The sequence below is a fragment of the Lactuca saligna genome, chromosome 6 (genome assembly GCF_052625555.1).
Source record: "Lactuca saligna cultivar CGN05327 chromosome 6, ASM5262555v1, whole genome shotgun sequence".
Classification (NCBI taxonomy): domain Eukaryota; kingdom Viridiplantae; phylum Streptophyta; class Magnoliopsida; order Asterales; family Asteraceae; genus Lactuca; species Lactuca saligna.
In genome coordinates, this window is record NC_136422.1 from 61,092,430 (window position 1) to 61,108,198 (window position 15,769).

A 15,769-nucleotide genomic window follows, 5' to 3' on the forward strand; every position below is an offset into this window, starting at 1 on the left:
ATACCATAAGGACAATTTTTTCAGTTTTATGATTTTATCTAAGTTTTGTTTCTAAATAGTACGACGGCATCACGCTATTGTGAGTTTAATAATCTTATATTATCTATCCAATACACAGAATAATATCTATAAAACATGGGGACCATGTTGGTAAATTCACTATTAAACAAGTCCAATTCTATAATTTTGTGAATCTGTATGACCCTTTTTTGTTATTTCGCTATTAGGAAGGGACTTTTATGTACTTTTATATGTAAATTCGTTGTCATTTAAGGACTATTTCTTTAAACCCCTTACTAAACAGGGGTTATATTGTAATTTATTAAGCAAAGAACCAATTCTATAATTTTTTTTTTTTTTAAATCAGATAGGAATCACTTTTTAATTTCCTGATATACATACAGAGACCGTTTTTGTAATTTTGTGACATAAATGGACGATTTCTATAAATTCACTTTTAATAAGGAATCATTTATATAACTTTTTCAAACATAAGTACTATTTCCGTAAATTCTTTATTAGATAAGAGCCATTTCTTATAAAATACATACAATTAATTCCGGTAGACTTGACGAACAGTATCACGAATTTGCCACTGTATTATGGGTAACTTGTCGCTTCCGGTCCCTCCCTTTCACTAAATTGACCCGGAATTGTGCATCGGCTGTAGGTTTGGAGGTTAGCTTCGGTGTTTGCCGTTTTTTCTTCCAATCGCGTTGCTTCAGTGATCTTCCCTATCCTCCTCACGCACATACTCATGGATGATGGAACCCTTCCTATTAAACATCTTTCTTCATTACTGAATACACATACCAATGATGATCTCGTTGTCTGCCAAGAACAAATTGGGTTTTGTTGATGGAACAATTCCTAAACCTCTGATTACTTCATCGTCTTATTCTAATTGGGATCGAGCTAATTCCATGGTCATTAGCTGGATTTTAAACTCTCTATCGAAGAATATTGCTGAAAGTGTTCTTTTTCTACAAACTGCTTATGAAATTTGGTCAGAATTGAAACAACGATATGAGCAGTCAAATGGAGCCATGCTGTATCAAATTCAGCAACAGTTGTATTCAATTTCTCAAGGTAATGATGATTTTTCACTGTATTTTACCAAATTGACCAAGATTGATTTGGGACGAATTACGTGTTGTTCAAGATCTACCTCCTTGTTCTTGTGCTGCTGCAACTGCAATTCATAAATTTCTTGAAGAACAACGTCTAATTCAACTTTTGATGGGACTAAATGACTCGTATAAAATACTCAGAGGTCAAATTCTTATGATGAAACCATTGCCAACTGTTTCTACTGCTTATTCTCTCATTATTCAAGAAGAACAACAACGTGGAATTAATAATCTATCGATTATTAACAATGAAGCCATTGCGATGCTTGCTTCTTCTAATAATTCTTCCAAGAAACATCTTGTCTGTTCTCACTGCACACAAAAGCTCAATGTTATCGATTAATCGGATTTCCATCCAATTTCAAGTTTACTAAAACAAGGAAAGATGAAAATAAGTCTATGGCTCAAAACGTTGAAGTAATCTCTGCATCATCTCCTTCAATTTCTCCTGAACAATATCAACAACTCATGGATCTGGTCAATTCTCACAAAATTGGTCAAAGGAGTGTTGTATGTTCCTTGTTTCAAATACAACCTCATTTCTGTGCCAAAACTTACTGCACAATTACAAACTTTTGTTATTTTCACTGACAAAGCTTGTATGCTGCAGGACCCTTTATCGAAGAATGAACTCTCTCTGTCTCTTGGCATTTTTGGCACACAAGTCAATGATTTGTATATTTTTGATCACAGACTCATCAAATCAAATTTGTCATTCTCTTTTTCTGTATTGTCTTCTTTGGTTACCAATAAGACACTTGCAATGCATGCTGATTCAAATGTATTGTTGTGGCATAGACGTTTAGGACATGCTCCATTACATATTCTTCAAAATCTTTCTGTTGTTTCTTCTCATTGTAAACTCACGTGAACTTCTTCTTTAGGATTTGGTTTTATGTTTGAAAAAAAAAAGATGATTATTTACCCATCTGTTTAATTAAATTTTTTATTTTTAATTCAGGGATTTGCAATATGGCTCGATTTACTAATTTACTTGCATCACCATGGCCATTAATTAAGACAAACTCCAATGGCACTATAGCAATGCTATTTCCTGCATATTCTCTTTGACTTTGAACTATGTTTTAAATTCAAAATGCATAGTACCTTTGACAAAAAAAAAAAAAAAAAAAAAAAAAAAGCTTTAGTTGTAAATTATTATATAGTCGTAAATTCAATTCTGGGTATATTTTTCTTTCTTCTTTATGTCCTAATGCTTTTGGATTTAGTAAAGTGTGTGCTATATTTTTCGGTTACGACACACTTGTTCCATTAATTTATTTATATTAGCATCATATTTTCATTTTTTTTTCTGATTACAGCACTGTATTTTGAAATATTTTCTCATTTGGGTAGATTTTTCAAAGTACATTGCCTTAAGAAATATAACTGTTACTCTTATTTGGAATGCTATGCTTCTGGATTGAATTTCAAAGTAGATTCACAATTATAAAAGTCCCTGTGCAGAATTTTTTCTACAACAAATGGTTCACATGTTAAAAAAAATTAGATAAACTGTGCAGAACTGTATAACTTTTACAAACAAGATTCGAATTACGAACAAATTCCAAACCCCCCCAAAGCAGACATTGGAACCTCTGAGTTTTGCAACCCGAATTGGAAATTACAGGTAATTGCTGGTTGTTAATACTAAGTAATGGGATTTAACATTTAACTTAGGTAAGGTATAATTTAATGTAACAATGTGATTCGATGAATTGAACATTGATTTACTCATGCACAGATAAGGCCTTTGGAAACATAAAGTGTATATTATTATATACTCATAAAGAAAAGAAAGGTATATGAATGGATAATCGTTCTAGCACTATATTTCCTAGAAAATTTGTCCATCCTAAGTATATTTGTCAAATGTGTATAAAAAAAATAATTGATTAAATGTGTACAACTGCAAAACTTCATTACTCTCACAAGTTTAATTGTTGACGGTGAAGTGGTTGGAAACCAGGGTAACCTTTAATTACAGATCATAATGGTACTTTTTTTAATACTTTAAGTAAGTTTAATGGTCACATGTGTACAAAAATAACTGACTAAATGTGAACAAATGTGATAGATGGTTACCCTCATAACACATTTTCCCTTTTTATTATATACCCTTAATGGTTATTATTAATTTTTTGTTAAAAAAAAACTTTCTTAAATATAATTAGAAAATATAAACTTTTTATGATGCCTTATTTCACACAACACTAGAAAATGGCCACCCGTGGTGTTGGTGGCAATTTTATTGATAACTGGGACTTAAAAACCCATGCCAATTACAAAAATGAAACATGGTTTTACATGACTATCTATGTTCTTCTTTTTTTCAAATTTGCAATGAACACCACCACCTTCACATAAACCCAATCTTTGAAGCTATCAAGAAATATAAAAAACGCATATCTTCCACGACGGTTGAGGAGTAAAGCACCACATGTTATACAAAATCGAACAGTGAAACCAATGGCCCCACCAATATGTTACCAGTCAGCCCCTCCTCTACAAAATCTTCTCATCTTAGGTCCGGAACTTACCCTTTAGTCCCTGCTTCCATAAATCCTTACAAATTATGTCCCAAAATTACACTTTAACCCCTGTAGATTCAAATCTTGACATTTGACTTCCCGAAACCAACTTCCAACGAATTATGATTTGGACAATAATAATATAAAATAATAATAATAATTACTTCTCAGGGTTTCGGGTTTATCATTTAAATGTTTTATTTAAAACGGAATGTTACAGATACAAATGATAAATACAATTAACAAAGTAAATAACCAAAATGACCTTTTGGTAAAGCGAAACTCACAGAATATATCCTATCTAACCATGGGGTAAACCCATTGGAACAATTAAAGATGATGTATGAAATGAAGTAAGTTAAGCATTTTAACAAACAATTTGTGTGCAAAAAATTTTGTGCTTAAAGGAAATTTCATGTAAAATCACTTCTTTGCCTACTGTGATAACAATCACATGAGGAAGTAAGTAATAAAAATCAAATCCTAAAACTATAGTTGCTAGTTTATCAGGGTGGGAATCAAAGAGCTTACCGGAGTTGAGGATACGCCAGATGCACGGCGACTTTAATGGTGGACGAAAAAGGGAGAGCATCGGGCGCAGATGGTGAACGGAGGAGTGAGAGATGCATATTAGGAAATGATTCACGTGTTGCCGAATTTCTTGTGTGTTTAGAAATGATATCCAACTTAAAACATCAACAATCCCAATGTATTGGAAAATGCCATACGAATGCCACGTATCCATGAAGCCGAAGATGGAAAATTGACAAAACTAAAAACCATGTTTTGTTCATCGGCGGAAGCAAAACCACCTAACTCATGCCAAACCTTCCAAGCCGTGAGCTCCAAACTTATAACTATTCATAAGTCGTATCCACACTTAATATGTTACTAGTTGTGAGAACTGTATATTATACGGGTTAATTAAAACAAAATGTTAAGTACGAACGATTAAATAGAAATTTTATTTGAATTTGAAATTGAAATAAGTGAAAATTATGTGAAAAAAAACATGCAAAAAATAAATTAATTAAAATTATGTGTTTAGTGTAGTAACCGAGTTAATTATGATAAAATGTTAAACATAAAGGTTTAAACTGTAAATTTATTTGAAATTGAATTTAAAATTTAAAATTTAAAATTAATAGTAATTATGATAGGTTTAATTTATGGAAACTAAATTAATGATAGATTGAAAATGAAAATTGAAGCAATGATAAATGGAAAATAAATATATATCTCAAAATTATGACAAAATTACATGTGGCTAATTTTATGAGAGAATGACATGTGGTAAAGTCATTTTCATTTATTAGGGTAGAGATATAATATCCTACAAATTGTAAGCACAAGACTAAACTGCAAATTTGGTCCCTGTGGTTATCAAGAAAATATGGACATGGTCTAAAATTTTTTCAACTTGCACCATTGGTCCAAAATTGAATTCTTTTTGTGGTTTTGGTCCCGAGAAAAGTTGAAATGACCTTTTTGCCCTTTTACTTTTATTTTTGAATTTCTTTACTATTTTTTTAACATTTAAAAAAAGAAAAAGAAAAAATAAAGTGGTCAATATTCTACCCACCCGTAACCCTGCTCTCTTTTTTACATTCTTCATCTCTTTAAACCCCCTCCCCCTCCCGACATTCTCATTCCTACCACCACTATTGTTGTCTTCATCCCTTGGCTTTGTCTATGTTAAACACATTAACCTGCAAAACTTACCTATGTTCTTTACGTTCTTCACAACCATTAATCAAATATCAAAACACAAAAAACACTTCACATGTAGATACACCTACCTGCAACTTAGAAAAAACCTACCCTGCCCTCTCCCTCTCTCTCTCTCTCTCTCTCTCTCTCTCTCTCTCTGATCTGCAAAATCCCTTTTACAACACAATTAATATGATCGATGACTACACCAAAATATCATGGAACGGTGGGAGGTTAATCTAAACCATCCATGTTAGAATCCAACCTGTAACATTTTTCGTAGCTATTCAACCTCTCCGAAAAAAGGTAGAAACTGGTCTCTAAGATATGAAGCACAAAAAAAACTATGAGATGTATCAGAACAATGGGGAAGAAGTAAACAAACTGATTCCCACCCCCAGTCTGTTCCTGTCTCTGCCTCCTCCATTCACTCCTCTACTCTCTCGTTGTTGGTTACCCAAACACCAACAACCAAATGAACATAGTTAGTTCCTCACGAATCCCCAAATTGAAGATGTCGCACATAACCTAATCAAGTAAAAATGAGATTTCTTCAACGGAGATAATAGTTGAAGCAAGCCCCACTTCTAATGAACATAATGAAGAAACCCAAAATAGAAAAATTAGTTTTTTTTGTCAACAACTTCTCAAGCATTGGAACTGATCAAGATGCAGGTCCTAAAGTAGAAACAATCTTCGTTTTCGGCCTCTACATACCTACTAGTTGCGGGCTCTAGTCAATCGTCATTTGATCCATATTCTTTTTGATCGATTGGCTCTGTTATATTCTCCTTGGAAAACACCACCAACTCCTCATTTGCATCATGTACATCCCTTGGGGACAACGAAATGGGTCGGTGCTGGAATCTCAGCTTTCTTGTTGGTTTTGGTTTTAGTGTGTTTTGGTTTTTGATTAGGTGAAGAAGTGGTGAAGTGAAGGAGTTCGATGGGTATCATGTTCCAAATTAGGGATACAAGGTAGAAAAAATGGGATAAATAAGAGAGAGTGAGAGAGAGAGAGAGAGAGATACTGATAAGGGTACATATGGTGTGGGTGGCCCACTTTCTTTTTTCTTTTTCATTTTTTCAAATATTAAAAAAAAAGTAAAGAAATTCAAAAAATAAAATTGAAAGGGCAAAAAAGTTAATTCAACTTTTCGAGGGATTAAAACCACAAAAAGAATTTGATTTTGAACCAATGGTGCAAGTTGAAAATTTTTTGGATTCTATCCACATTTTTTTGATAACCACAGGAACCAAAGTTGCAATTTAGTATAAGCACAACTGACCACTCTTACAAATTTAATATAATATATATCATTTTATAATTTTGTATTAAACTATTATGAAAGTGGTTACTTATTTAAAAGTTTGTAGAAATCACTCGATCTAGGCTAATTGGTGGACTGGGGTCAATGGTTAATCGGTTAGACGGGGATTAATTGGAGACCATTAAGTATTAAAAAAATTATTAAAAATTAATAAATATTACATTAATGCTAAGAATATAAGTAAACAAGTTAACAAATAATAAATATGTACTACATAATTTAGTTTTATTTTCAATTTGGCATGCTAGCTAGAAGCTTGATTATCACGAATGTCATAAACACCATAAGAACCACATAATCCATATCGATCACAATTATCCATTTGTGCACTTAAAATCAGGTGTTTCTACTTCCACGGATATCAAAGCAGTGTGTGCTTTCCCAACCCAATTGAATGAACACAACATAGTTCTTGATAGCGAACTAAAAGCATAGACCATGCAAATAATTGAAAACTATGATGAAGCAGACATTAAAAATCGATAATAGATAGAAATGTAATTAACCAAGATCAAGCAAACATTAAAAATATGAGATCAAGCAGACATTACATACCTTGAGTAAGCCTTGAGTAATTGACCATTCCCAAACGGTGTCTGATGTTGTAAAATTCCTTTAAACCATCAACAATGTTGGTTGGTTGCAACATTATATTCTACAATTGTCGAGCACCCTTGTGATATTACCTTTTTAACCTTTTTCTAAAGTTCTAACTTCCTAAAAAGCATCATCTCCCTTTCTTCAACTTCAACGTCATCAGAAGAGCTAACACTAATATAAGGATTATTAGGCTTAATGACTTGTACCCCGTCCTCTGAATCAACTAGCTTCCCATCTTCTTCATCCACAACTTCATCTACATCGTTTTCTAGCCCAATTTCTCTATTTCATTCCTTTTATTCTTGAACTCCATTGCAGGTTTGCATCGCTAGTCAGTGTCATCTGAATGAAAAGAAAGAATTATCTTCAAAAGGTCGGTCCGCCTTCCAAGTGTTTGATGAAATGTCTGAAAGAAGTGAATACTGATTGCTAAGAATAAATTTGTTTCATGTGTTTGATCTTGATTTCTAATTCTTCATTTTTCTTCTGACCTTACTATATGATCTTGTTTTGAGTAATTGATCACAAAATGTTATGTCCAACTACATATCAGTCTTCTGTTGTGCTCCTATTAATGATACCATTTGAGAACATCTTTTTCAAAATAGTTCATCGCAACCTCCTAACTTTCATCACTGGACAATCGATTTAGGGAAAAAATTTGGTTTTGGTTCTTGAATTGCCCTCTGTTTCTTGATCTTTATCCATCTTCAAATGTTAATCTATTTATTTTATTTGATTCTTCTTGAAATAGCACAACTGACATATTTTCCTCTTCCAGGTACCCCATATTTTGTTCTTGCTGATAATTTTTTAAGAGATGAAGGTTTTGTTTCACTCTTTTAGGATTTGTTCCTTTTTTCATCTTCTTCCTAAACATCAGCTGACTAAAGAAACTTGGATGCACTGCTCTTAGTTATATCAAAATATGTATTATTTTTTGTTTAAGAGGCTTATAAGGTAAAGCTGACTAAAAAAATTACTTAACAAGTGACATTAATAGCAAAAGATGAAGATGAAAGTACATACATGGGGTAGTGTTCTGTGGCCTGTGTGTATGTGTGTGTTTTAATTAGGGGAAAAAAATTGTTTTTATTAAGAAAACATGCTTCAAAAAGAAAACATGAAACCAGGATGCTAAAAATAGGGTCAATTGAAGTACATGCTATTTCCAGCATATTCTCTTTGACTTTGAACTATGTTTTAAATTCAAAATGCATGGTACCTTTGAACAAAACAAAAAAAAAAGGTTTAATTGTAAAGGATAAAATAAAAAGGTTGGATTTTAACATAGACATTTATGTTGTGATCGTTTGAGGGGTGACAATTAACTTTTGTCCAACCAGAGTTTAACCAACTCATCTTCAAAGGGCAATATAACATACTCACTGCAAATTCGTTTCTGGACTTCAGACATACACTTAAGTAGGTTTATTCTCACTACTGGAAAACAGGTAATTTAATACACACAAATGAAGAAATCTAATACGCTTAATTAGGTGTACTAGATAATTTTACCAATTAAAATTTGTATTTTTACAATTATTAACAAACTTTAGCCTTTGCATCAACCAGAATGTTTAACAAAACATGTTCATTTGACGCAACATCAAAATTGAATTGACCGTTCATTTGTATTTTTCCCATTTTGCCCCTGTAGATCGCCTTCACTCTTTTCTGGTCAAGCGGCTTACTTATCAAAGCATCGATGAACGACAACATCAACTGCAAAATTGATCACTCTCTCTCTCTCTCTCTCTTCTCTCTCTCTCTCTCTCTCTCTCTCTCTCTCTCTCTCTCTCTCTCTCTCTCTCTCTCTCGCACACACACTCGATTGCTCAATCGATCGACATACTACGTCGCCTCTCTTCACTGGGGAGCACCTCTTCAAAACTCATCGTCAATCCAGCTAATTCAGTGTCTCTTCATCGCCGATTCAAAATTGATTTCAGATTTAAATTCGCCGGGTCTTCAGTATTGAACAACCAGGTGTTCTTTCTAATAAGTTGTTTAATTAATGTCACAATACATTAGCAATTGATAGAGTTAATTCCGTGTTCAAACTGTTCATTCTATTGCATATTTGGTCATTTGATTTCCGTTTATTGGAGTACATTGACAACTGTATATGCATGAAACTTACGTTTCTTCATCTGGTTCGTTCTTTGCAGCTCAAGTTCCTCACCCTCATCTCCAACCTTCATCAGAGAACCTTCCGTAACTATTTCCCATGGCGTCTGCTTCTCTCTGCACATTTCAATAACGATTCCGATCTCCTCAGCTTCAAATCCCCTCTCCTTTAGCAACATTTCTTCAATTGGATTTTCTGAGAGAAAGAAGGTGTTCATTCTTAACTTTGTTCCTAATTTTTTGATTTTCTTAGCATCATTTTACATAACCAGTTGAAAATTTTGGGTTTTAGCTACATGTTTTCACTATGGTTTGAATATAACCTGTCTTTTTATAAAATGAAATAATTAACTGAAACAAACAAACTGATGCCAAACCGAGATTAGTATGAATCTACATATCTGCTAGATAATAATAATTGATTATATTGATTACAAACGAGAGTATTCTCATTCTAATGATTTTCAATGGATAATGAGATTGGTGTTACATCTGCCACTAACTTTGATATCCTTATCCGCTTTGATTAATGTTAAAATTGTTAAAATGGAGATTGTTGTTGGTAATGTGGTATAGACCCCTTGTAATTAACTTTGTTTATCTTAGTGCATAACTAAAATTTGACTGTAGATTTCAACATTCTAGAACTGAATGATAGCTATGGTTTCTTGAATAGTGCAGGAGCATCCAAAATAATCGGAGTTTTGTTCATAGAATCATGTGTTCATCAAAAGAGCCACCCGCAGAAACAGGGCTCACATCAAAAGCATTTGAATCACTAAAGATTGGGTCAACAACCATCATAGTGGAAGCTCCTAAAATGTTGAAGACAACAACTTCTTTGCCTTGTCTCAGAGTTAATTCTGTTTTAGTTAAAGCCGATGATGTTGGCAGGTAAATTTTTTACCAAACATCTATAACAAGAGAGCTTTTTGGTGGAATTTTTTCATTATAAAACTTTAAATGAAAAAGCTCCTTTTATCTCCACAATAGAAACGTTATTTTAGTTTGTTATTTGTGGGGACCTTGTATATGTTGTCTATATACAATTGGTTGAAAACCCATGGATCCACCAAATCTATGAAAGCTTGTTAATTAACAAGCTCTTTGAAAAAGATCATCCAATAACTTCTTCAATTTTCTTGAATTTTTTTTTTACATGAAAAAGCTCCTATTGTGATGTTTTTATTAACTAGTTATTTGGTTTCATTTCATACCTTTTTTAGTAAATATCATATATGCTTAATAAATTTGGAACCAGTTAAAAGGGTGAAGGCTATCTTTAATTAATATACACTAACAGAGACAATGGTGCGTTTAAAGAGAAACTTATTAATTTCATGAACAAAAGTTGATCTATATTATAGCAAAATTTTTTGAAGGTTGTGTTCAAAGTAAAAAACTGATTTTGATATTTCCATTTCTAAACTATACTTAAGAGTATTACTTTGATGGAAGATCATAGACACATCCTCAAGATTATAGTTTTTGATTAAAGTAAAAAAGTAAGAATACACATTTGATATATAAGAAATAAGGAATATTATCACCATAACTATAGCATGCCACCGATGTTATCTTGTTTAATGCACCTTGTGTGCAAGATTTTATTAAGGCATTGTATTTTTATTTTTTTTCGAATTTACCATTTATAGCATCGTACTTTCAATTTTTCTTTTTGTTTTTTAGATATTATTCTTTGAAAATTTTATCAACTACTTTGTAATTTGTAGAGATTGATCCTTCGCTCACAACTCACATGGGAGGGACAATGAGTTTTTAACATCATTATAAATGGTGATAACATGTTTCAAGAGATTAATATTGTCAAAATGAGTGGAGATATTAATAGTGCTCTTGTGCTAACAGTCCATGTTAGCAGGAGGAGTTTGACAATAATTTTGCAGCTTGTAAAAGGTAGTCATACCAGTCATATCATAATCAGTGCCATAGAGACCATAGAGATCTTTGAAATTGTTAGAGCCGAGGCCAATACTTCAATTGATTAAGGTACTTTTAAAACATTTCTTGGAATTTGAAGCTTTGAAAAGGATTCTTATGAAGTAAAAATTATTTTTTTATGTTGTAGTAAAAGCTTTGCAGAAATTGAAGAGTTCTTTTCAGTTGGAATGGCGATCCATGTGTTCCACAGCAGCATCCATGGAGTGGGATTGGGTGATGAATAAGGCTAGAATGCACAGCCGGAATGGGCTAGAATGTAATCAGGAATGGATTGCAGGAATGGGGGATGTGACATCAAGTACAATTGTTTATGGTGTATTAGATTCTTTTATGTGATGGTTTTAATACTATAGATAGGATACATATAGAGTACAGTTAAATTACAGGTAATTGCTGGTTGTTAATACTAAGTAATGGGATTTAACATTTAACTTAGGTAAGGTATAATTTAATGTAACAATGTGATTCGATGAATTGAACATTGATTTACTCATGCACAAATAAGGCCTTTGGAAACATAAAGTGTATATTATTATATACTCATAAAGAAAAGAAAGGTATATGGATGGATAATCCTTCTAGCACTATATTTCCTAGAAAATTTGTCCATCCTAAGTATATTTGTCAAATGTGTATAAAAAAATAATAATTTATTAAATGTGTACAACTGCAAAACTTCATTACTCTCACCAGTTTAATTGTCGACGGTGAAGTCGTCAGAAACCAAGGTAACCTTTAATTACAGATCATAATGGTACTTTTTTTAATACTTTAAGTAAGTTTAATGGTCACACGTGTACAAAAAAAACTGACCAAATGTGAACAAATGTGATAGATGGTTACCCTCATAAGACATTTTCCCTTTTTATTATATACTCTTAATGGTTATTATTATTATTTTTGTTAAAAAAAAAAAAAAAACTTTCTTAAATATAATTAGAAAATATGAACTTTTTATGATGCCTTATTTCACAAAACACTGGAAAATGGCCACCCATGGTGTTGGTGGCAATTTTATTGATAACTGAGACTTAAAAACCCGTGCCAAATACAAAAATTAAACATGGTTTTACATGACTATCTATGTTCGTCTTTTTTGCAAATTTGCAATGAACACCACCACCTTCACATAAACCCAATCTTCAAAGCTATCAAGAAACATAAAAAAAGCAAATCTTCCACGACGGTTGACAAGCAAAGCACCACATGCTATGCAAAATCCAACTATGAAACCAATGGCCCCACCAACATAGAACCAACCTTGAAGTTCGTCTATACCTTCACCCTCACTTTCACCAATGCTATGTTGTATTCCCGATTCTTCGTCTCCATGACATTTTTTGGTAAGGGGAGGTCCACAAAGCCCTAAGTTCCCTTCGTATCTTGAAGGGTCAAAGGTCTGAAGTTGTGTGCTGGATGGGATTCTCCCTGACAAGCTATTATCTGAGACGTCTAGGTAATTTAGCCAAGTCATTTGAGACATGCTTGATGGTATTTCTCCTGAAAACTTGTTTCTAGATAAATCCAAAGTTAAAAGGTTTTTCATCTGACCGATTTTCCATGGAATCTTTCCAAGTAGAGCGTTTTTAGATAAGTTGAGTGCAATCAGTTGATCAAGATTGGTAATCTGATATGGGATTTCCCCTGTTAAGCTGTTGCTTGACAGGTCGATGCTCCTCAACAATACCATATTACTTCTGATGAATTCCCGTTCGGTTCCTTGCCACTGGATCATCACATGGTCAATATTATATGAATATGTTCCTAATGAAACTCCACGATCTAAATTCTGTAGTTGAGAGAATCCTTGTTGCACCATGATCGTAAGATTACTCAAACATAAGGGGATGCTTCCATGGAAATGGTTCACTGACAAGTCTAGAATTTGAAGACTTGCTAATTGACATAATTGTAAAGGGATGCTTCCAGAGAAGTTGTTTGATCTTAACATAAGAACATACAACCCAGATAAGCTTTCCCCAATCCAAACAGGCAAATTACCAGAAAACTTGTTGGCCCCCAAATTCAATGACTTTAAGCTCGTGCAATTCTTAACAGACAAAGGAAATTCTTCGGAGAAATCATTCTTGTATAAATCCAATGCCTCTAGCTTAATCATAGATCCAAGAGAGGCAGGAAGCCTTCCAGAAAGATTATTGTGTTCTAAATTAAGAACTTGTAGTTCTTTGAAATGCCACAAACAATCTGGAAGTTGTCCGGTTAGAAAGTTATGAGAGAGGTCAAGAATAACTAAAAAGCCATGGACAACCTGGCATAAGAAGGTGATTCCTCCAGAAAATTTGTTTCTGGAAAGATTTAGTAATGCCACAGTGGAAGAGACATTAGTTATTGGACCATCAAAGCTGTTGAAGCTTAAATCTATCACTGAATTGTTATAAAAATTTGATGACAGATCTGGTATTTTCCCGCTTATGTTGTTGGAAGAAAGATTCAGGAATGTTAACCGGGAAGGCCATGAGTCCCAAAACTCGAGAGGAATTGTATCTGAAAAACCATTATTTGCAATTTCAAGATTGGTGAGATTTTTCAATTTTTGAATCCATTTGGGGAAGTGAGGCCCTAGTTTGCAAGAGCTTAGTTGAATAGATTCTATATGAGAACGGTTTGACATGTAATCTGAGGAAGGAAATTCTTGGAGTGAGTTTTCGGAAAGATCAAGATATTTAAGGTTGGGCAGTTCCCACAGTTTCTTACTTATAGTTCCTTTTAACTGATTCTCAGAGAGGTACAGATCTGTTAGGGATGTGAACTTTTGGATGTCATCAGGCAATGACCCTGTAAATTGGCTTCCTGAAGCATACAACCTTTGTAATGAAAGTGATGTGCATCCAGACAAGTTGTTGAGAAAATCAGGAAATTTGATAACACCAGAGTTGTTATAGAAGTAAAAACGTTCCAGACTACAGAGGTTACCAAGATATTTGGGTATCCCATCTAACATGTTGCCAGAGAGAGAAAGAATCCAAAGGTTATTGCTGGTCAATGGGAACAACCAACGATACATGGATGAGGTGAGATTGTTGTTTCTGAGATAAAGGACTTCAATAGATGAGGAAGAAGAGTTGAGAAATGAAGAAGAATATGGATACATGACCTGTGACAGCTCACATCCTGATAAACTTAAAAGCCAGAGTTTCGGGAGACTGAGAATAACATCTACCCAATGATTTGTTTTGGCCAGTGAAATCCTATCCATTGCAAGTTCCTCCAGATGAGATAGAGGAGACAACCACTCAAGATTCTCAACTCTACACCTTCCAACCTCAAAAAGGTAAAGCACTTGCAAGTTGGTGAGGTTTCCCAACTCTGGAGGAATGGTTCCATAAAGAGAATTAGATGAAAGGTCAAGGTATTTTAATTCTGTCAAGGAACCAATGGACCTGGGAATGGTTCCATAAAGAGAATTAGATGAAAGGTCAAGGCCTCTTAATTGGGTCAAGGAACCAATGGACCTGGGAATGGTTCCATTAAGATTATTGTAGCCAAGGTCAAGGTACCTTAATTGAGTCAAGGAACCAATGATCGCAGGAATGGTTCCATGAAAAGAATTTGCAGAAAGATCAAGAAGATTCAAGTAGGTTAAGTTAACCAATGAATGGCTAATCTCACCTACAAGACCACAGGACACAATTTCAAGCTCTGTGACATGACCTGTTTGGTTGTTGCATGTCACTCGACTCCATTGACAGCAGTTGTCTTGTTCAGCTGTCCACGTAGAGAGGCGATCATAAGGGTCTTGAAGGAGAGATTTGAAATGAAGGAGAGCATTTTTCTCCTTCTCAAAACACTTATCATCTCCTCCTCCCACTGCTGCCAATTGGTCGGCAGTTGTAGTCTCGAGACAAAACAAGAGAAGTGAGAATATTAAAAAAACACAAGGATGCATGATGTAAAATTGTAAATGCAAATCTTAATTGGTGATGTTTTTTGTTTGTATTGATGAAAATTTGAAGATGCCCCATGCAGCTTTATATAGTGCTGCCAACTGTGAAAATGAAGGATTCAATAATTCTCATGAGAACAGTAGGAACATAATGCTTTTTTCCTTTTTTTTTCATCAGTATGAAAACATTTTTTTAGGCTAAAAAATAATAAACTCTGGAATTTTTTTAATAAAATAAAACACTAAAAAATGAAAAATCAACACCATATTCTTCAATGAAATAAAGTGCTATAAAACACTTCCTATAGCAACATCCATATAGATGTCTATTTTCACATCATAAAAAGATATTTTGGTATATTTGTTTTTATTTTTTGAAAAAAAAAAAATAATGCCCTAATAAATAAAAAGAAAATAAAAACATCAGAATAGAGACTTTGCATATCGACATGGATGTTTATTTGTACAACA

General features: G+C 33.4%; 1 protein-coding gene and 3 long non-coding RNA genes across 10 annotated transcripts; 2 read left to right on the forward strand and 2 right to left on the reverse strand.

Moving 5' to 3' along the window:
• Positions 1-512: 512 nt before the first annotated feature.
• LOC144999853 (uncharacterized) lies at positions 513-2,060 on the forward strand. The gene is made up of 2 exons (XR_013661022.1): positions 513-1,640; positions 1,741-2,060. It is a non-coding gene; the product is annotated as an uncharacterized LOC144999853 (long non-coding RNA).
• A 1,284-nt stretch (positions 2,061-3,344) lies between these two features.
• LOC145001855 (uncharacterized) lies at positions 3,345-4,786 on the reverse strand. Of its 2 annotated transcripts, none has more exons than XR_013661734.1 (2): positions 4,193-4,786; positions 3,345-3,680 (listed from the first exon to the last, which is right to left on the reverse strand). It is a non-coding gene; the product is annotated as an uncharacterized LOC145001855 (long non-coding RNA). The 2 variants fall into 2 exon arrangements; XR_013661733.1 differs by having other exon boundaries at positions 3,345-3,730.
• A 2,605-nt stretch (positions 4,787-7,391) lies between these two features.
• Positions 7,392-11,935, forward strand: LOC145003193 (uncharacterized). Of its 6 annotated transcripts, XR_013661884.1 has the most exons (7): positions 7,392-7,675; positions 8,084-8,128; positions 8,963-9,291; positions 9,474-9,642; positions 10,109-10,326; positions 11,166-11,442; positions 11,522-11,935. It is a non-coding gene; the product is annotated as an uncharacterized LOC145003193 (long non-coding RNA). The 6 variants fall into 6 exon arrangements; XR_013661883.1 differs by lacking the exon at positions 8,084-8,128 and having other exon boundaries at positions 7,396-7,675; positions 11,522-11,930; XR_013661886.1 differs by lacking the exon at positions 8,084-8,128 and having other exon boundaries at positions 7,396-7,675; positions 10,114-10,326; positions 11,522-11,930.
• A 439-nt stretch (positions 11,936-12,374) lies between these two features.
• On the reverse strand, positions 12,375-15,445 carry LOC145000846 (receptor-like protein EIX2). The gene has a single exon (XM_078960132.1). It carries the CDS (start codon positions 15,299-15,301, stop codon positions 12,476-12,478), a length of 2,826 nt encoding a protein of 941 aa, XP_078816258.1. The 5' UTR covers positions 15,302-15,445; the 3' UTR covers positions 12,375-12,475.
• Between the last annotated feature and the right edge of the window lie 324 nt (positions 15,446-15,769).

Bases quoted from the DNA above. Each gene is read 5' to 3' on its own strand.
- LOC145000846 (XM_078960132.1), bottom strand. From the start codon at position 15,301: ATGCATCCTTGTGTTTTTTTAATATTCTCACTTCTCTTGTTTTGTCTC.